The sequence below is a fragment of the Sceloporus occidentalis genome, unplaced genomic scaffold (genome assembly GCF_023333645.1).
Source record: "Sceloporus occidentalis isolate IW3139 unplaced genomic scaffold, rSceOcc1.0.p SCAF_4, whole genome shotgun sequence".
Classification (NCBI taxonomy): Eukaryota; Metazoa; Chordata; class Lepidosauria; order Squamata; family Phrynosomatidae; genus Sceloporus; species Sceloporus occidentalis.
Window position 1 is genome coordinate 123,172 of NW_028316984.1, and position 22,770 is coordinate 145,941.

Here is a 22,770-nt window from a genome sequence, read left to right on the forward strand (position 1 = left end):
TATGTCCTAAACTGACCACTCTAATAAAAGCGTGCAACATGTTCTAAGCTACACATTCACAGAATCATAGAGTTGGAAGAGACTGCAAGGGCCATCCAGTCCAATATTGTGCTGTTTTCACACTTCAGTGCATTTTGCCTGTTAAACCACGACAGCGAGAATCATAGGAAGGTTCACAATTAGGGCTATCAATCAATAATAGCCCAACTATTATTTTTTTTGTTATGCTTTTGAGCCAGCATCCAGGGAACCAAAGGGCAAAGTTATTCCATTGATTTTCTGCTTGAGCTGATTCTCACCATCCATTTTAAACTACATATATTTTAACAAGAATCAACGGATCGTCTGTCAAACTCTGCCCCCCGCCAACCTACCAAACAAACACCTTTGCCCATAGCCCCCTCCCAAGGCACTTTACCCCCCCCCCTCCATCTTGGGCTTCACTCCATGAACCAGAGGTCTCGATGCCCAAGTCATACCCAGCTACCGAAGTATTTGGTTTCAATCCATAAGTGTTTGTTGTCAGTCCTAGCAACAATCTATTTTACCTTAAGAGTGGTCCATAAGTTGCCCTTGATCCTCTATACTAGAATATGCTTCAATGGGACTATTTGTGGGGTCAACACTATGGGTGTGTTTCTTGTGTCATATATCTTTTAAGCCACAGAACTGTGTGAATTTGTTCATTAATGTTTAAAAATGCCATATACATTTGCTTTCATATAATAAAACTCTGATTTATTCTATCAGTGTCTGTATTAATTAACTTATTGCTATCATGCCTTTTAGCCATTTAAAAAAAAAAAACTGAACGTATTTTTCTTTCCTTTTTAACAAAGATGTAAACCAATTACACATAGGACTTTCTTGGACATGCATATAACTCTGTATAGTTTTTGCATCTATCACCACAATACTATGTAGGCAGTAGTACCCAGAAAATACCGAAAAGTGAGGAGCTAGCTACCTTTTCTATCTACTACACATAGCCACACAGATATTTGAAATATTTTAGCTGATGTGATATTTTCAGTATGAACATCACATCAAGCAGAGCCCAATATATATGTGATATACATCTAGTATTACAACTTTACTTCCTGCCACTGGCTTAGCAAAATGTAAGCATTATTCAGCTCTAAGCAAATGCTAAACGTACACAACATGCTTTGTGGAATGGAGCTGATAAGATCAGGCTCAAATTTCTATGAATTGCTTCTTTCGTTTATAATTAGATTAACTGCTCAAATAATTTCCTAATAAGATTTCATGTTTATGTCTAACTTTCTCTGGTGGGGCATTATATAGAAGCTGAGGTATTATGCTTGCCCACTTAATAAACTCTGTGGTCATCCTCTACCTCCTACTTACCAGCCAGAGGAATGCCAAGTGAGTGGAGATAATACTGTCTGAAACACTGGGAGTGTACAGGAGAGACACGTGTGAGTACTGGCTTTGTAGATTAGCTAGCTACAACACTATGACCTATACACACTGCACATTAGAGTGAACCCTTCTGTAGCCAATGGTCTGTGCAACACAAGCAGTGGATGCAGTAGCCATGACTATGACCAGAGCATCCTCTGCAGAGATCTAGGCCTAATGCAGATCATTCATTACTAATTCCTTCAGCCAAAACCAATGTCCCTGAGAGATCCAGACCTGTATAAACATGCCTGTGGATCAAAGGTAATGCAAACAAATATGATGGTCTCAATATTTACTCCTATTACTAGAGGATCAAACAAAACTAAACTTCAAACACTTTAAATTCATGTCAAGCAATGTCGCCTCAAACGGACACAACAGTTTGGCTGAAAATATGTTAAGACTCAGAAGAGCTAACGGTTTAAAATTGCTTTTATCTGAGGAATAACCTTTAGGAGTTGTGGTGTTTGTGTTGGTTTTTTTGGCAGGACAGCGTATTTCCTCACAAATGAACAAATGTTTGAAATTGCCACATCACTGGTAATATTACTGTTGTACTCCATAGAGTTCCTGTGAAACACAAACCATCTATATCTAAGTTGTTTTTTGTACACTGAAGTCTAAAATGTGTTAGATTACAAATATTTTTTGTTTCCAGTTTACAATGGTAAAAAAATAACTACACAATGTGTGTAAGTGGGAAGAGACGACAGGTACTTTAGAATAAAAAGTAGCATGTTAAAAATTGGATCACAGATTAATAAATACAGTACATACATCAAAGACACAAAGTTTTCAGCAGCTGTTTTTAAAGAGCAAGGAAGCAGAGAACACTAGCTATCCAGTCTCCAGGCTTGTTTTCTATTCTGTATCCTTCCTATATTTTTAATCAATTTAAAAAATAAACATCTAAAAGAAGCACATAAATTAGCTGTCTTTTAGACTCTAAAACAGGGGTAGGCAATCTTTTTGAGCCGGGGGCCGGGTTGCTGTCACTCAGACAACTGGGGGGCCGAAGCCAAAAAATAAATAATTAAATAATTAAAAAAAATAAATATATAAGTAAACCAGGACAAATGTAGGACAAAATTTTCAAATGGAAGACACTTTTTTTAAAAAAAATGGAGGACACGTGAAAAAATTTGCTGATTTTTAAAAAAATGTTAATATAAATGCATGTTTCTGAGGCTTCTATAGACAATTGCTCCCCAAAGGCCCTGGCGGCAATCGGCGGCAGGACTGGGCTGGGGCCGGTGCCAAGGCCTCGCTGGGCCGCATCCGGCCCGCGGGCCCCAGGTTGCCTACCCCTGCTCTAAAAGAACACAAATTCAAACCACATAGTCCAACTGTAGTGTAACATCCTATGTGATTTACATTAATCATGCACCTGGCAACAATGTATTAAAATAATTTGTAAACTCTCCAGATGAATCACTTTAAGAGAGTTGCACTGTGTTTTCCCCTGCAGACGTCAATTCTTGAGAAGGTAATCAACCTTGTTTGATTCCAAACTAATTTTTGTATCTTCATATTTCTATTAGTTTTAATACTTCTGTGAAACAACAACAGAAAAAAATTGGTCAAAAGTCCCCCCACCAAAAAAGAAGGTTTAAAAGCTGCTGTTATAGTTGTATAGGTGAAGTGCTGATGCTGGAGATTGTTGTTTCCACTATAGTCCCTTGTCCAAGTGAAATGCAATCCAGAGATCAGACTGTGAGGGAAAACTGATCCTGTTCAATGGGTTTCTCCACCCAGGCTCCAAGCCCCGCCTTCAAAAATGCTTTAAACAAACATTCTTTGGCAGTTTGATATTCAGCAGCTACCTGCTTAGTTTCATGGTACATGTTTGGTTTACTGACTTGTGAACGTAGGTTGGCGGAAAGCTGGAAAAAGCAAAGAGAGGAGAAAAAGGAGAGTTTCTGTTATCCACAGCAAATTCATTATTATTCCAGTATATGATTTCTTATATTGTCCAACTATACAACCATTGCCAAGAAAAAACAAAAACAAAACGCTGTTTCATTCTTTTCCTGTGTTTTATCACCTGCCCAAAGCAATCAAAATCTCAATTTCCCATCTCCTCTCTTCCCAGTTGCATTTTTAAGATGAAACTGTAGGGCTCTGAAGCCTAAAAAAATCATACACAAAAGTAATCTGGGCTAAAAGACAACCCTCAAGGTATCTCTCAATTCAGAGCCTAGAAGGAATCAGAATCCTTTTAGAGACAGCTGTTGAGAACAGAACAATTTCAAAGGGGCTACTTGAATTATGCTTAAGCACACAAAGGTGGGTTTGGAAAGAAAGGAGTTTTCAAGTCTACCATCCCATATGCTTCCCCTGAAAGGGATACAGCATAGCTATATCCCAGGCTGAAGTATGAGAACATTTGGTCTGAAACAAGGGAACAGATTCACAGCAACAGGTTCACAGATATTGTGTAATTCACAGTTGCAACAACAGAAATTACAAGATTCAAATTACAAGAGACACTACCTAAACATTGTTTGTTGTTGTTAGTGGCCCTCAAGTCTACCTTGACACATGGCAACCCTGTATATGAGATCTCCAAGCAGCCTCTGATCCTCTACTGCTCTGCTCAGGTCTTGCAGACTCAAGCCCATGACCTACCTAATGGAGTCTAGCCATCTAGTATGCAATCTTCCTCTCTTTCTACAACATTCTACCTTTCCTAGCATTATTGTTTTTTCTCATGAGTCATGCCTTCTCACAATGTGGCCCAAGTACGACAGATTCAGTTTGATCATCTACTCTTTCATCGTAAGAGTGAGTTGACAGTGGATGGTGGATTCTCCATCTTGGTGCATGGTGGATGCTACATCTTTGGCAGTCTTTAAACAGAGGTTGCATTGGGATCTTTCAGGCGTGTTTTAATTGTGTACTACTCCTACATGGCAGAGGCTTGGACTAGAATATTAGATAGCCCTTGTTGCTCCCTTCCTACTCTGAGTGTACAATTCTATATCTAGTCTTTCTTGGATTTCAAAGTCCTTCTGCATTCAACTCTGGAGAGAATTGCTTGCCCAGTAAAAGACAGAATCAAAGCCCCAGTGGCTATGCTTAGTACATATAGTGCTGGACCATCCACTTTTGAAAACATACCTTTGCATAAATGCGCATCCAGCGGCTATACAGGGCATGCTTACAAAGACGTGATGCACGGCCCATCTCATCTTTGCCAGTTGTAGCATTAATAACTTCAAGACCAACATCTCCTACTGTCCAGTTCACACTGAAATTAGGTGCTTTACCTGGCTGGCGTGCTTCAGCATTGCTGATACCTGAACAAGCAAAAGAAGAAAGAACATTCTCAAAGAATAAGAAAACTTTTTCACTGTTTTAAAGGCTGCATCCCCAGATAAATTAGAGTGTTGCTCTTTTGGGCCTCACACACCTTTTGGCAGCCCTTCAGCAAAGATCTAAAGCAAATCTAGGGCACATGCAGCCTCTAGTGCCAAATGGCCAAGGCAAGACACAGTCAGGACTTTGGATTCCTTTTTTAAGCAGTTGCCTCCTTAAATTATAGCTCATTGGAGCAACTGGAAACCTATTTTAAAGAATGAAAGTGCAAATTTCCTAATAAAGTATTCTTAATAAACGTTTCCTAAAAGGAACTGGTGGGGTTGTGGGGAAAAGAAAGTATTCATAGTGAAACTCATTGCTTCTACTGCTCCATTTACTACTTCAGTTGCAGCTTTACATGAAATCAGAGTGGTTGCATCAGCATGCTAATGATACAATTGTACTGGCAATTTATATACGTAATAATCTCAATACTGTTTGTGCTGGATGTTGTGCAAATGCTGGCTTGATATCAGATAAGCTGCATAAATAATAGAAATTACTCAGATGCAGTAAGTGATAGGATCCAGCCTGTTTTGGTACATTGTGGGGGGGAATGCTCTCCTGTCATTTCTGCTGTGGAACCTGACACATTGTAAGTGTTGTCTCTACATTTTTTTTAGATTGTAAGCCTGAAGGCAGGGAAGCGTCTGACTAAAAGATTGTATGTACAGCGCTGTGTAAATTTACAGCACTTTATAAATAAAGGTTAATAATAATAATAATAATGTTGTCTTACAGTCCTTAAAAAGTATTGTTGAAAAACTAACCCATTCCCCTTCAGTGCTCCTGTTCTGAGACAAAGATATTAAGTCATAAATATTCTACTTTCCATTCCTGAAGAATGTGTTTCTAATGTATTTCAGCATCATTGAAATATATGTGCTATGTATGTGCAGATCCACAACAGAAAAAAGAATACAAAAATACGTTAACACAAAAGTCACACATAAATAAAAACAATTTGGAAAGTGTATCTTATTACATCTTTATCACTTATTACAAATCTGATATTTGAGTGTAGTTAAATAACTAGATGAAGAAAAATGATGTTACATAGGGTAACTAATATTCTTCAAAATAAAACTATTTATATTGAACTTATGGAAAGAAGATATACACAGCAAATCAATGGAATCAAACTACAAGAAATAAGATTCCAGATAAACGTTTGAAAGAGCTGTTTGGGAGTGGAACAGACTGCATCAGAAAGTGGTCGACTTTCCTTTTCAAGCAGAGGTTGGATGAGTATCTCTTAGGAGTGTTTTATCAGTATATTCCTTCATGCTTCACAAACTAAAAATCCCTACATACCGTAAGATGGTGATATGGGAGTTAACATGATGTCAAATTGCATTATTTCTACAGTGTAGACGAAGCCCTAGTTAAAATAAATTATACTACTCACTCATCAAAAACCCACACCTCATCTTGATACCCATGTCTAGACAGAAGTCCAAAACAGATAAATGTATGCAGGGCTATTTCATTTTTAAAGAAACGAATCTGGCACTCAAATGACCCTTAATATATATTCCATTTGTAAATTGTTTAAATTTGCATCAACTCATTCCATTTAACCATTTATTCCATCACTTGAACTGTAAGGCTTAAGTCTGTATACAATCATATTTTATTTTTAGGAAACCACTTCTTTGGCTCACATGCTTTGAGAATGTGTTAACTGCTGAGATCACTGAACCCTAAAAAGGGGGAAGATGCTGATTAGCCTTAAGGAATTGTAGCCAGATGCCTGTGAGAACCAAGGATGTCTTGATATTGCATTCCCTTTCCTTTTTAGACAGCCATGGCAAGCTTTAAAGATGTAGACAAAGATAAAGCACTAGCTTGTACAAGCTGAAGGACTTATAGTGTATTGCGTAGTTTGGGGCATGCACAGTTAAAAAAGCTGCTGTATGACTTTTTGTTTCTCTATAAAATGTAGCTGCTCTCAATAAATTGGGACCATTCCTCCTGGTAGCTTCAGGATTTATTCCAGCTCAGCACCTTGCAGGACGGGATGGTTTGGCAGGACTGAGGTTCCATTTCTTGGCAAACAGAACAACTTCTCTTTTTAACGTAAGCCTCCTGATTCAGCAAGTTGAACTCCCAAAAGGCAGCTGCAATGGTTATAGGCTAGCTAGAATAAATTAAAAATTTATTTCAGTTTTCAACCCGCCTTGAATCCAACTGTGGGAGATAGGTAGGATATAAATCCTTGAAATAAACAAAAATAAATAAAAATGTTTCAGATGTAAGCCAGATCAGTTTCACAGTCTGACTAAAATATTCTAACAGTGTGTTGAGAGGTTCTCAAAGCAGTCACCTGAACAAGGACAATGTTGTCATCAGGCTTTAAAAACAGAGTTACCTGCTGCACTTACCAAGGGCATAAACTACTGTCTATGGAAACCCACACCCCTAGAATCTTATTTCTTGTGAGACTTGGCTCAGCTTCTGTGGCATTTTCAGTCTCTAGAAATGTGTTTGTTTAAAAGGGGCATAGAGACATCAGGAAGGGAGCCAATCCTCCCTTAGAGCTTTTATCATGCAAACCATGATGAATGATTTTTGAGGGCTGGGTATTTAAGTCATGCAGGCTAACTGCCTGCCATGCTAATTGAATCCAAAGCTGAATACAAGAGTCAGGTGACAAGAAGAAAAGGCAACCAATGGCAGCAGGGTAGTTCTCTCCATCCATTTTAGTTGATTACTGATACAGAAATTGTGAACCAGCTGTCACACTGCTAAATTATGTGGTTTTGTTTACTTATGCAAGTTTCATCTGATCAGGTCATTTCATTTCATATGTGCACACTGTTAATTGTGAATAAAAATGTACTAAAAAAACACTGAACTGCTCTTCTTCTTTTGTGGTGTAGAAATCTATCCCTATTCTTTCCATGTTTCCGCTTCTGGCAACACATTTTCTGTTCAACAAGTAATGCCCGAGAACACATCTTCATTAATTGAGGTATACATGTACATGTTAACTGTAGTTCCAAGATTCTATTGGAAACCTTTTTTTAAAATGCATATATGGTTATAGAAGTACAAAAAAAAGATGTAACTTCAACAGTATACAACTCAGAGAATCATAAGGAAGACAGAAAAATAAATTTGAAACTGATGTATTTCATGAAATCTTTAATATTTAAAGTTCTAATAATTGTTAAAGACATATGAATCTATGTATTGACAGGTAGTGTTTGTATAATTGTAATTGTTTTTTTCTTTAAAGTTTTTAAAAAATGTATACTCTGTAGCTACTGAGGCTGACAATCTAAAAGGTAAGTCTGGTATATATTTATATGGCCTTTTTAACCATTATGCTTTTTGTCTGGTAAACACTGGCTCACCCAGGCTGCTGTTGCCACCAACACTGTAATAATAATAATAATAATAATAATAATAATAATAACAACAACAACAACAACGATGATGATGATGATGATGATTAAAACCACATAGTTAAACATTCACAAAATGTTTAAATTAAAATGTTATTAAACAATCCAAAAATAAGGCTGGTTACAAAGAAAAATAATAAAATCATCAAAGCACAATAAAAATAACAAACAAAACCCCTAGCGTAGCTCATCCCACCTATAGATACCCATACCTTTTGGGCACCAAGGGTACAAACAATTGGGAGACATTATTTTTCAACAGGAAAGAAGCAGAAGAAGAATCCCCTATTATGCTAGTCTTTCTTTTCAACTGGAGCCTTGGTGTTATTTTTAGAAAGACTCTTAAAAAGAATCAGAAAATTACACATAATGTCTAATGCTGCCCACAGTTATCAAACAAATCTAAACTTTGAATTCTAATATTGAACTTTCACTTTAAAATGTACTAAGATTACTAGCTATAGGCAAGGGCAGTACATTTGGCCGTCCTTATAGGCAGGCTTGCCTTCCGCTGCTTTGGGCTCATGCGGAAGGCAAGCCCAGGCAGAAATAATGGGACACGTACTCGCTCTGCACGCCCTATGCGCTGCCACAAACATGAGCCCCATTATTTCCTATGGAGCTTGAGCATATGCTCTTTTCCCCATATGTGGGGGGCGGGGGGGGGGGGGGCGGAACGGATCCCTGTGTATGGGGAGGGTAGACTGTATTAAGGAATCTTATGCCTAGGAATTTCAACAGGCCTAAAACTTGCCTGACATGGCCCTGGACTATGGCCTATGTGAACATCATCATTTACCATATATACTTGACTATAAGTTGACCTCGTGTATAAGTCGTAGTCAGTTTTGGGGGGCAAAATGATACATTTTTATATGACCCATGGATAAATCAAGGATCAGACTTAAGGAGGCAGTCCAGCTGAGGAGAGGCTGTGGGGCAATTAATCGCCCTTTGCAGCGTGTGCCCAGCTGGGCTTTCCCCTGGAGAGGAAGCCTGGCTGGGGACAGGCTGTGGGGCGATCGGTCTCCCTTTCCAGTGTGCCCCCAGCTGGGCCTTCCCCCATGAAGGGCGCCTGGGGCGATCGGTCTCCCTTTCCAGTGTGCCCCCAGCTGGGCTTTCCCCCACGGAGGGAGCCTGGCTGAGGGCGAAATACCTTATTGACCCATGTATAAGTTGACCCAGGTTTTTGGGTCAGTTTTTTTTACCTAAATTTCTTAAATTATTTATTTGCCAGCCTCAGGCACACTGTATCCCCATTCAGTACTTGCTATGCTGAGCACATATTTACTTGACCACAAGAAGACCAGTGTAGTATGCAATCCTGCCTTATAACTGTCCATAATCGAGTGGAGGGTTCTGCTTATATTTAAGAGAATGTGGCTATAGGACATTCCTATTCAGATGTCATAGCTGAATGTAACAAAGCCTGAATGCTGCTAAAGTCAACCTATCAATCTGCAGTACTTTGAAAATACGTCAGCAAAAAAAATTCAATTTTTTTTCACACCATACTTACCACTGAGTAAAGGTCTGTTAAGTATGTAGAGATGTGGTAGGTCCTCTATCTCTGCTATCCGCTGATACACTGCTCTGGATAGGTGATCTCCATGGTATAAGCTCCCCAAGATGATGCTAGAGAAATAAATTGGCTCCACAAAGAGGCTAAGCAATGCTCCTTGAATACCAAGCACATTCCATCTAAAGTGAAACAAATGACCATTTGAATTAGATACATAATTTTTGCCAGCAGACAAGACAAACAGATGAATTTATATAAGACAGAGAGAACAGAACTTGTTTCTATGATGGACTCTTTTGGCTCCACCTGCTCATTCGTTATAGTATGTTTAAAGCAGGAGTGAGAAGGTTGCTTTCGCGCCACACTCCTAAGCCCACTACCAAACTTCAACAGCCAGCAGCAAAATGCTCCCTGCTCATTTTTTTGCAGGAAAGTAATCTGACTTCAAAACAAGGTGCATGCCACTGCTACACTGCACAATGAGTGCAGTGACCTGGAGAGAACATATGACACCCAATTTTGATTTAAAAGAGGTCTCTGTCATTTCAGTTTTTCCTGCAGTTCAAACTGTGCCAAACAATTTAGGCCAAAAGATTGTGTTTCCCTGCTCTTACACTGCTTTACCTAAGGACTTGCAAACATAGCCAGTTTACATGCCTACCATCAGAAAACAAAGAATTCCTCCACGGCTCTTATTATTTTTTGCATGCATTTCGAAGTGAAATTTATCTAGGTATACTGCATGTGTTGAGATCTATTGATGTATACTCCTACTGGATAGGCAGGTACAGGTTGAAGAAATTTTAGGAGACAGCGCCATGGACAAATACGTTGCACATATGCCCTTCTCCAAGTTGTTTTTGTACAACTCTGAACTCTCCAGCTGTGTGTACTTCAATATGGTTATGAAAGATTTATAACCCTGTCTCTGGCTTCAGCACAGCACATGCAACAAAGGCAACTGAACATTCGCATCCCTTTTCCCAAGACTGAAAGAGGGATCAAAGCTGGAAACATACACACACACCGTTACAAAGTGCATCTGCCACTGTAACCAAATTTTGAAAGTGCAGTAGCAAAAAGAAGGGGGAGAAAAATACATTTTAAAAAACTTCTAAGGGGTATACGTACTATTCGGAATGCCACAAAACCATGTCAAGGATTGATATGTTTATGGTAAGTAACACCCTATTACCTAAAATACAAGAAATGGATATTCTACCAAGAATTAGATCAGACCATAATCCCATAGTATTAAAAATAATGAACAGAAAAAAAGAATTTCAATGAAGACTAAATGAGGAATTGTTAAAAGAGGAAGATAAGGTGAACAAAATTAAGGAAGAATTGAAGTATTTTTTTAAAGAGAATGACGATGGGATAATGAAAATGAACATTGTATGGGATACATGTATGGCAGTAGTAAGGGGACTGTTTATGAAAATGGGAATAAGAAAAGAAAAAAATGGCAGAGGAAAAAAATAACAATATACTGAAGGAAATAAAGAGAAGGAAGAAAGGTTAAGAAAGGAACCAGCGAATAAAAAAATCAAATTAGAAATCAAATTACTACAAAAAGAATTAGATTTGGAAACAACTAAAGAAATAGAGAGAAAATTAAGAGCTGGGAGACAAAACTTTTTTGAATGTGCTAACAAATCAGGTAAACGGTTAGCTCAAAAATTAAAGAGAGAAAGAGAAAGGAAAATAATAACTGAAATTAAATACAAAGGGAAAATATATAATAATCAACAGGACCTAAAAAGAATATTTGGTGAATATTATGGGAATCTTTATAAAGAAAAAACAGAAAAAGAAAAACATCACGAGGAAGTAAAGAAATACTTACAAAAATTGGAATTGGAGAAAATATCAAAGATACAGAAGGAAGTATTGAATGGACCAATAACACCATTGGAAATATCCGAAAGTATAAGAACAATGAAAAATGGAAAAACTCTGGGTTTGGATGGCTTACCAGCCTCATATTATAAAAAAATATATGTCATTTTTAAAGCTAGAAAGGACTGTACATGCAGCTAGCTTTTTACATCTTAGAGAAAGAAGCAGCTTCTGAATGTCTCCATTCCATTCACACCCAAGAACGGCTCTATAAACCCTCCTGAATTTATACAGCAGCTTGGGGAGTAATAGTTTAAGATTTGCTGAAACAGATGGTATACAGTGGTGGACAATGTGTTTTGCATGCAAGTCTCACATTTCCTGCTAAAAAGTTATTATGAACACTAGCACTAAAACTGGGTATTTGGTTTAGTTTGGTTTTTTAAATTGAATTTTCCTAATTAGCATATGTATAACTGAAAAATATTACACTCGCTGCCACCTGCATTACAAAAAGGAAATAATATGTTCAAATGAACCAATGCACTATGCCATTCAACTTACCAGGGGTAAACCATTCAACAGAAACCAGTACAAACAGAATTAATTGAGAATCTCAATCATCTAGGATCCAGCAGTGTGCAAAAGCTGTCAGTTCAGCAGAAGAGAAACAGCTTACCGGGCTATCTTATCACTGCATGACATAGTAAGCAATCTCTCTCCCTGCAGTACTCCATCCCAAGTCTGGATAGTAGCTGTAGATCTGACAGGGATTGTTCCTTCCCCAGATTCAATTTTCGTCCGTAGCTGCCCCCTTGCTTTTCGATTGGGATGTCTGTCTCCCTGATCTAAGTGACAGAAGTGGCCAACATTACTGATCATAAAATGGAAGATGAGTACTAATGGCAATGGTGGTGACTATGCTTTCTATGAAAGTTTATTACTGTTTTCTGCTACTCACAGGAGATAGGCACACGAGAGCGGCAGAAATAACAGAGAGGTGAGAGGAATTAGGAGAGCAGTCGTGTGCATTAAGAAACTTCACAAACATCTCATCCATACAAATTCACATCTGAGACTTGTTTGCTAATTCTTCCTTTACACATTCTATAATTCCTCTCTGAGAAAAACTCTAACTTGTTTAAAAGAAAATTGCACTTTAAATTTGTCCAAAGAGGCCTATGAGCAAAGATAGAGCTACAAGAAATCACTGTCATGCAGGAATGAATACACCAGCACAAGTTGCCATGTACATAGTGTACATGGCTACAGATTATGATCTACATATGCATAACACATTCATTCCTACACAATTTTTATCACCCATTAAAGGACTATAAGTGATACCTATCTTTCTATAAAGTCCGGCTCTCATTTAAGGTTTTTTTCAAAAAAGGAAAAGCAGATTTGTAAAAACTACTGAAGTGATCACTATCATTTTTATATCTCAGACATCTTCACTGGTAAGGAAAATGGGTCCTACCCTCTTGGGCTGCTTCGTGTGGTGAAAAAATCCGAGCATCGCCACAAGGAGAGGTGCTGATATAGAGATGAAACTGTACATTTTCCTTCAATTTAAAGCCACCTTGTTCTGACTTGATAAAAATAAGTTTTTGTTGATCTTCCTTATTACTGGAACAAAGAGAGAAATATTATTTGACAGGGAGCTTTTTTAAAAAGAAAAAAATATATAAAGCAAGAACCAATAATTAGCACAACAGGATTTAAGATGCTGAGACCAAGTGTTATCTGCTTTATTGTTGTGAGCCTATTAAAAGGCCTAATTAATTTAGAGACCTAATGATCACCTTCCCTTCCACATAGTTGGACGTTTGTGCAGATATTTTTTTCTGAAGTAATTCTAAATACTGTACAGCACTTAGCAACCATCCTCAACGAAGAAGAAAAGGACAAAAAAACAAAAAGCAAGAATTAAGTACACAAGATAGTGAAAGGCTTGATGAATAATAATAATGATAATAATAATAATACTGTTTATTTATAGCCCGCTTTTCCAAAGGAGATCAAAGCGAATGAACACAGAAAATAGAGTAAGACATCAACTGGATGACATTTTCATTTTCAACAGAAGGAAGTTTTAATATTGGACTAAGGTACCATCTCATTATGATCTTCACAGGCTCAACAACAACAAGAGTGCATAATCTAAATGACAGCCTACAAATAAAATTTTCAGATTTATTAAAATATACAAAATGAAGATACCTATTTAAGAAATTGAAACACATGAGTATTCAAACTATCTTAAATTTTTCATTTTTAATGAACTACGTATGTTGTGATACCACTATTAACTGATGGAAGCTTTCAATTTCCATGAATATTCTTTTTTTTTCTTTTTTCTTGGATTAAATATCAAGGTGATTGGGTTATGGTCAGATAATATTTCTGCATAGAGATTTTGATATACACATGTCAATCCTTGATCAGGATTTAAATCTTTCTGAGTAGAATGTATAGTTGACCCGTGTAGTGATATCCATATATCTAACAAATTAAGGTTTTCCAATAAATCAAATGCTACCACAGGAAGTTTCCCTCCACCCCCCCTCCCCCCTTTTTAGTTGATTTACCTATATCTGGGTCCCAGACACCATTCCAGTCCCTTACCTTATTTTAACCCTTATCTTTAATAATAATAATAATAATAATATGATTTATTTATATTCCGCCTTTTCCTTGCAGAATCATGGCGGATTGCAAAGCAAAGGGAGCAAAATACAAAGTACACCACACCAATTACATCACAGCAAACATAATGCAATAAATTATATAAGAAGTCAATACATAGAAAAGTACAAAGTACAAAAAATCCAAAATACATGACATAGCATAATAATCAAACATAATATAGCATAATAATCTAAACAACAATCCCCAACTCTCTCCTAACAACAATCTATTAACAATTACATGTCTAAACTAGTTATTCTCTAGGCTGGTGCAGCCAGGTGTCAGGTGCATTGGATCTGGCATAAAATATTCTGCTGCTCTCCTCCACATCCTTCTCTGGGGCAATGTAGCCAGGTGGTCCGGGGAGGGGGCCCAGGAGCCGGCATTTTAAAGGTGCCACTCTCCGAGGGCGTCTCCCAATTAGCTGCCTCAGGTCCACTGGGCTTCAGGTGGTCTTTTTTTAAAAAATGTAAACATTTTTGTTGTTTTTGGAAGTCACATTGGGTCCTGCCCTTCACCGTTCTCTCTCACACACAGCTGGAGCCAGGAGGTCTTTCTCCACTGGGGCTGCCTTGGCGTTGTTTTGGTAAGGAAGAGTAGGCTTTATACCTTCACCACTCTCTTTCTTCTTCTTCAGACGTCTGTACTTTCTGGACCTCTGGACTTTCTTTTTCTACACCCATTTTATCAGGTTTATTTTTTTCTTTCTGATCTTGTTTTCATCCTTGTAATCTTACTTTCCCTTTCCCTTTCTCTGACTCCATCTTTCTTTTCTTTTCTTTTTTGTGATCCTTGTTCATCTTTATGGTTAATTAGAAAATCTTTTTTATCTTCTCTGTGTTTATCAAATAGCTCTTTTTCCTTATTGTGAAAGAGATTCTTTCTGCCTTTTCCCATTTGTATTAAAAAATTTTTGTCTTAAATGTTCTGTCAAGATTAGATAGTTTTTTTTCTTTTCTTCAGTATTTCAGTTGGAATTGCCTTAAAATTTTTACCTCATGTCCTTCAATTTCTAACTTTTTGTTGTAATTTGTTTCTAAAATATGGGGACTTTCCAATTTTTTATCTGGAAGTAATTTTAATCAATGATCAATTATCAATAAAACGCCAAATCAGCCTAATCAAAAACTCTTGCACAGTTCCTCTGGATGGTTCAACAGAAGAACACAAAGATTTTCCCATAATGCTTACCATACTGTGTATTACCGAAGCAATGTTTCTTGATAAGTCAGAATTTATTTTGCAACGTATTATCATCTTAAAAGTAGTTCATACTATCTTTCTTTAACATTTAGATAAGACAGTTAAAAACAATAGAAAGGCTATAATTACAAGAGGCAACATCTTCTAAGCAAGATAGGATCTGTCTTCAGATTACTATGAAGGGTACTTTTCCCAAATATGGGAATCTATGATCTTACAAAGCAACGGGGTAACATGCTTCAGACAGTTTCCTGAGGGACAGTCCTATTATGTTTAATGTAGCAAAAACAGCAAAGATTCTTGTGGTACCTTAAGAAGTAACGGGGGAATCCAGTGCTGCTGTTCCATTCATGGAACGGTCTGTGGTTCAGCAGATGCCTCTGCTAAGGTAAAAGAAAGGGAAGCTATTTTCTTTCAACAGCCCTTTCCTTCTAAGGCCCCCTACTCCGCAACGCCTTCTAAAGTAAAGTATTCCAAAAAGTCCTTCAATTCCCTGGAACAGATTTTCAGGGGATGAAGGCAGCAGCAAATTTAATGAATGGGCGAGAAAGACAATGGGACACACACACAGAGGCTATATTAGTACTGATGATTACCACCCTGATACACCTCTTGATTTGTATAGCAACACACAGCCTTGTTCTGTTTTCTCCCAGTAAGGAATCCAGTACCTCAATGCTAGCTGGTTTAAGTGCATATTCCTGTCCACTGCATACCTATGGCATGTTCCCCTGCAAAGACATGGGGAAAGGCTTCCAGGAAAGACATCCCAATGGGCTACTTTGCCTGTAAGTAATGACATGAGGATTTTGCATGTCCCCTACCAATCAGAATTGACCAGTGTGGTGGAGTGGTTTGAGCACAGGACTATGATTCTGGACTCCTGGCTCAGCCATGGAAACTCATTGAGTCACTTTGGACAAATTACACTTTCTCAGCCTCAAAGCATGGCAATGGCAAACCCCATCTGAAGAAACTTGCTAAGAAAACTCCATGATTGGGTCATCGTAAGTCAGAAACAATCTGAAGGCACACAACAACTGCCACCACCAATCAGGAAGATCCATATTTTTACTAGTAATGCAAAACATCTATGGTAGATGCCCAGAGCCAACCAGCTCTATTTTTTTAAAGTAACCTTACAATCGTCTTAGTCTTCAGAAAGCAAATAAACATTTTCTTAACCATTCATATTGTATCTTTTCTCCATGTTTTTCATGACCTTTAATAATATTTATTTAGAATATTTATACCCTGCCTTTCAGCCAAAAAGTTTTGATGGCCTTACAAATAGCTAATTTGCCAGACCCCATCCTTCAGGATTACAACTGAAATAAGACAGAACACACGAGAAAAAGGGATAGCAGTAGGGAATGGGGGTTAAGCTGTTCTCCTGTTGGCTGCATGATCCCAAAATGGATACGAGAGCTGGATAGTTAAGAAGGAAAATAGGAAGTAAATCAAGTCATTTGAGATATGTATTTTAGTTGTTTTATGTATAAGTATCTATGTTTTATGAAGATTTTAATTAAAAAAAAGCGAGATGTAGTGCTGGAGAAGAGTGCTGAGGATACCATGGGCAGTCAAAAAGACAAACAAATGGGTCCCAGAACAGATCAAGCCAGAAATCTCCCTGGAAGTCAAGATGACTAAACTGAGATTGTCATATTTTGGCCACATATGAGAAGGCATGATTTATTGGGGGGAAAAAATAATGCTGGGAAAGGTGGAGGGAAGTAGAAAGAGAGGAAGGCCACATGCTAGATGGATGGACTCTATTAAAGAGGCCACGGGTATGAGCTTAGAGGAACTAAGGAGAAAAGTGGAGGACAGGGAGTTTCGAAGATGTCTCATCCACAGGGTCACCATGGGTCAGGGAGGGAAGTCAACAGCTGCTGGCATACAGGCACAAAGGAACTGTGCCTGTCTGCTCTTCTCTCCCTCAGAGGCCAGAGCAATGGCAGTTAGAAAACGGAAGGAGGGAGAGGCTCTCTCTAACAGCTGGGGCTCAAGCATTAACGTATTATGGATTTGATCAATTTCTTGGGTATGAAAGTGAAGTACAGTGGACCCTTGTTATACGCTGGGGTTTAGTTCCAAGATCCCTCGTGTATAACAAAATCTGTGTATGCTCAAGTCCCATTAAATGTAATGGCATAGCAAAATGGTGTCCCTTATAAAAAACGGAAAATCAAGGTAACTTTATACTTTTTTGGAACATTTTCAAACCGTGTATGCTTGAATCCGTGTATAAAAAATCCGTGTATAAGAAGGGCCGACTGTATAAAACAATGTGTTAAAACTCCAAGAAGTATATCCAATCTTCAAAGATGTGGCACTTGGACACCCATGGACAATTTATGTGGAAGTAAAGAATTCTTTGTTAACCTAACCATCTAACTGACAGTTGGCTACCAACATCACCCTATATGATTATTTTATCACAGTTTAGGACAGATCATTTGATGATTTCCAAATTTCCCCTTCCTTTCCCTGCTGAAACTTCTTCAGTCCTCACTCTCGAAGGTGAAGGGGATGCCCTGGAAAGTGCATATATGTGTTGGAGTATATACCAGACAGCAACACAGACAGCACATGCTGGGGACGATGTGCTGTCTGTGTAGGTGTCTCGCAACTCAGAAAACAAAGGTGTGCTACGCACCTCTGCACATGTGGAGGGGGGGAGAGATACAGGAATGCATGAAGAAAACATGTGTGAGAGATATAAACAGTTTTAATGGACTTTTTTAGAGCTGTATGTGTGGGAGACACTGTCCTAACCTTCTGGTTTGCACTCATGACGTTGAGACTAAGTTGCCTAAGTTGTTCTTTCGATTAATGGGTTGCTGCTGAAGTAGACAACTGTGATTTCAAAGGACTGCTGTTTGTATTTTGTGAGCTCAAATTAGTTATTTTGTGCTATAATATGGGGGGGGGGGGGGTGGATGCCAAGCAGGGCTGGCCCCCTCCTGTGGCAGATATGGAAGGGAAGAGGGAGCATCAGGGTAGAGTTAGAATTGGGGGAGGGGGGAGGAAAGCCCGGGATGGACAGTGGGACAAAGACAGGGGAGGGGAAACCTGTAGTAGAAGCAGATGCAGGTGACCTTTCTTCCATCCAACCTTAGGAGATGTCACACAGAATGGCTGATACAAAGATCCCTGGTCAGATATGCCTGGGGCCTGCAGTCATGCTTAAGCTTTAGCTGGTCTTGAAAAGCATTGGGCCCCATGTCCCCTCTATGTTACTGTGACTATCCATTGTACTCACATGTAAGATATTGGTTATGAATGTATATGACTTGTGACTGTGTTTTGTAGTGAAGTTGTGGCCAACTTCTAACTACAGTGTGTGCCCTCTTGTCTTGGTGCAAATGAGATGCATGTGTGCATACACACACACAGAGAGCCTTCTGCTTTGAACTTTCCATGCTGACTTTGCCATTAACATACAAGATTCAGTTTGTGTCTGCACCTAGTCCAAGTCTGTGGCTCTGGCCTGAACCTCTTGCTCCACAACAAATGGGCACCAGTTACAAGTGAATGGGAATGACAGAGAAAACTGGACAAAATCACTTTTCCTTCTCTAATATTAGTACACACATCTGCTTTCTCAAAAACCATTTACAAGTGGAATGGGAGACTGGATTTCACTTGAGCAAATGTATGATGGCCTAAGGTTTTATAGACTAAAGTTCACTATATGCTTAAGAAAGGCTAGATCACAGCTTTGGTACAGCTTCTGGTCTTTTAAGATGTGTGTGTAATTTAAACGGCATACCTCCAAAGAGGCCCGAAGCAGCTTTATTTTGGCCTGTCTGTTTGAGCCCTAAGTCAAACAGGAAGAAAAAAATTGCAAAAATATGATGCCTTGCCACCTACTCAGATAACTATTACTGTATATAGTCAACTATAAGTCGAAAAATTTATGTCCAAAAATTAACCCTAAAATCCTGGGTTGACTTATATACCAGTCAATACAGTAGCATAGTTTAGAAAGGTCCTGAAAGAAGCACCACCCTATGTACCTTGGCAGTGATTTCTGAAAGAGCTGCATAGGCAGGAGTGTGTGTGTGTCTGTGTGTGAAAGAGTTGATTCCCTTCTCAATCCGATGTTAAAACTTCTCTCCCCCTCCTCCTCCCCCTCCCCCTCCTCCTCCTCTGGCTCTCTCTGCCCACCTAACACCCCATTTCCCTCCACTTCCCAATCCAACGTTAAACCCTTCTCTTCCCACCAAAAAAAATCCTATTTAACTCTACTTCCTTCCCTTCAGAATCTGATGTTAAACTCTTCTCTCACCACCAGACAAATACCCCATTTAACTCCACTTCCTTTCCTTTTCAATCCGATGTTAACATCTTCTTCTCCAGTACCAAGGAAGGGGTGTTAGATGGTCAGGAGAGGTCCGGAGAAGGAGGGAGGGACATGGTGTTTCCCCCTTTACATCCTTTGTTACATGCCCCTATGATTTACCCTTGACTTATCCACAGGTCTTATCAAAATCCATGATTTTGACCCTAAAACCTTCAGTTGACTTATACATGAGGCCGACTTATACATGGGTATATATGGTAGTTGGGAGTTTCTTAAGTTAATTTTTTTGAACTATGGTTGGTTGAATTTGGGGATGCGGAATCCATGGAAACAGAGGGATGACTATATATGCAGTTTAGTATGGGCCATAAAAGCACTGATATGTTTTTACTTCTTCAGTATATGCTTTGCTTTTAATTATGAATACATATGTATTGCTCACATTCCATTTCCTTTCTTTTAACAGCCCCCAAAGAAGGCCAGAAAATATTTCTAGGCCAAAACACATTTGGCTAACTGGAAGAATAAAACCATTTTATACATCCTGTGAGTCACTTTCTTGCACACATTTTCACTGGTTGTTTCCAGTTCCTTCTACTTTTGAGCATCATAAAGGGTATTACGGATGTAAATATTTTTACCTTTGAGATTTTAGAAAGTCTCAGCTAGAGTGCTATCCCTTTCCAGTTTGTATAAGACTATTATTTTTGCTATCTCCATTACAGGTAATCAGTCCCTTTGACTTCAGTAAAAATTTCAGTAAAAGTGTACATGTTTAAAGGCTATTTCTGGGATATACAGGGGAGTCACTTGAAAGTAAACAGTTGGGGAAATTCAGGTAAGCTTGCAGGTTTACATTAGAGGCAAGAAATCTCAGGATCTGGGGTTCATCACCCAAGGATCCTACTCCAGTCCTTTGCGGTTCTCCAAATGGCCACACACCATTACCCTTGACATCATCATTTGGTTATTTCCCAGTTTCTGTATGGGTTTTTCCCTATTCTAAAAGTTTGAAAGACTTAGGGGGGATACAGTTGGGCAGAAAGGGGTGGCGAGACACCAACCCTTTCTCCTGCGGAATGTTGCTGTGGCAACCACATGTCGCGACAATGATGCGCCCGGAAAAAGGAGCCGCAAAACACTGCTCCTTTCTCTGCCACTGCTGAAGTGCCATTAGCACCCTGGAGCGGCGCGGTGACGTCCCTTGTGCACCGTGCCATTTGGATGCGGCGCACGAGGCACATCATCAGCATGCACGGTGTGTGAACATCCGCGCACCAAAATGGCACCTGAACAAAATGGTAGGGCTCAGGAACATGCGGACGCTTCGCTCTCCCAAGCCCTAAAATCGGCCCCAGGGCGGTGCATAGCACCAGTCTGTACTGGGCCTCAGTTACTAGAGCTTTATATTAAAATATGCTGGTATTTTTGGTCCTGCCTTTTTGCCTTTGGATGCCACCCCCAGAATGTATCTGAAACAAAATATGACCCTTTGATGAAGGCATTCTCTGCCCTCCACATAGATTTCAGGTCACTATCTATAAATTTGAAGCAAAGGTGCGGGACGAACCATCCAAAAAGGACGGTCTCCTGGTGCCTAGCTTTGGTCTGCGGGGAAGCTGCAGCTTCCAGACCGCGGGACTTCCCTGCAGACCAAAAAGAACCCGCAAAAAGCGGGTTCTTCTTGTGGCGCAATTATGACGCCACAGTGCGCCAGTGGCGCACTTGCGACATCATAATGGCACCATGATGTGCGGACGTTAGGCGTCCGTCACGTAATGATGACAGCGCCCATCAGTACAGGGCATCGCCATTTTGACACCCTCATCACGTGCAAGGATCTTCACTAGAAGATCTGCCCCTCGCATGTGATGAGGGTGTCTTATCGTGCCCGTCTGGACCAGGCCAAAGTTTGGGAAGTTACCTTTTTGACTACCAGTCCCATTCTCGGAGTTAAAGTCTCTCAAAAAAGTAATGTTTCCAAAGTTCAATAAAATACATACAGTTCAATATAAAACAAATTGTATCCTTCCAATAGTCCATCCAACTTTAGGTAAACATGTGTATCCTATACTATGAATCCTAGGAAAGTAACAGTACAAGATTGTACTAATACATGTGAATCTAGTGGCAGCATTTGTACAATACAAATGCTAAGCCAAAGGTAAGAAGAAGTACTGATGTAGTTACTTTTTTTTCTTCTACCACTGCAGGTGTCAAAGTGTCAGCACAAGGGAATTATTTTGGCAGCAACTCACCTTACGATTTACTGCATCAGCACAGCACATTATTCAATCAAGTCAATAATTGCCATTCTAAGCACAATGTGGTCAATAGGACATGATTCTGTGCTGAAAACCTTGATCTGAGACAACTGGCCTTTAAACGTACCTCAAGAGCAGTTCAAGTTGTGTGTAGAGAAATTTAAGTAGGCATCTCCGAGCTATAATTTCTGCATGGCAGTCATTCAGTGCAAGACCGCAATCACTCATATATTCTCCGTTGATACATTTTGTTCCTGTAGAAACACTTATAACCTGAGCATCTTTCACATCAGTACCTAGAAAATAAATTTCAGGACAAAAAGCAAATAAATACCATTTTTTCAGAGGCCTCATTTCCTAAAATACAATTGTATGAGATGATTTGCTTGAAAACATGGCTTAGAAGATTTTGCCTAAGAAAATATTGACCCAGATGAACTTCAGTTTTACCCTTGTCAGACATAGAACTTGGAGAAATTACTTTTTACTACACAACTTCCAGAATCCACGCAGGCTGGGAAATTCTGGACGTTTAATTCAAACTAATATTGCTAATTCTGGTCATCTATGCTTTGAATGAAAGAGAAACATTGAGTCTTGCCAGGACACATTCATTTGTTTCAGTAGATGAAAAATGCCACCCTTGGATATTTGGCCTCTCACAGTCACTTCTTAACTGAGGTTTGGACTACATCACATATGAACTGAAACTATAGTTTTAATAGTTCACAGTAT

At 39.0% G+C, this 22,770-nt stretch overlaps 1 protein-coding gene across 1 annotated transcript; it reads right to left on the bottom strand.

Annotated features, from left to right (window-relative positions):
* Window positions 1-2,784: 2,784 nt before the first annotated feature.
* Window positions 2,785-22,498, bottom strand: LOC149313375 (double-stranded RNA-specific editase 1-like). The gene is made up of 7 exons (XM_089521530.1): window positions 22,486-22,498; window positions 22,163-22,331; window positions 13,046-13,194; window positions 12,242-12,410; window positions 9,718-9,899; window positions 4,549-4,727; window positions 2,785-3,311 (listed from the first exon to the last, which is right to left on the bottom strand). The coding sequence occupies exons 1-7, from the start codon at window positions 22,496-22,498 to the stop codon at window positions 3,135-3,137; spliced, it is 1,038 nt and encodes a 345-aa protein (XP_089377656.1). The 3' UTR covers window positions 2,785-3,134.
* Between the last annotated feature and the right edge of the window lie 272 nt (window positions 22,499-22,770).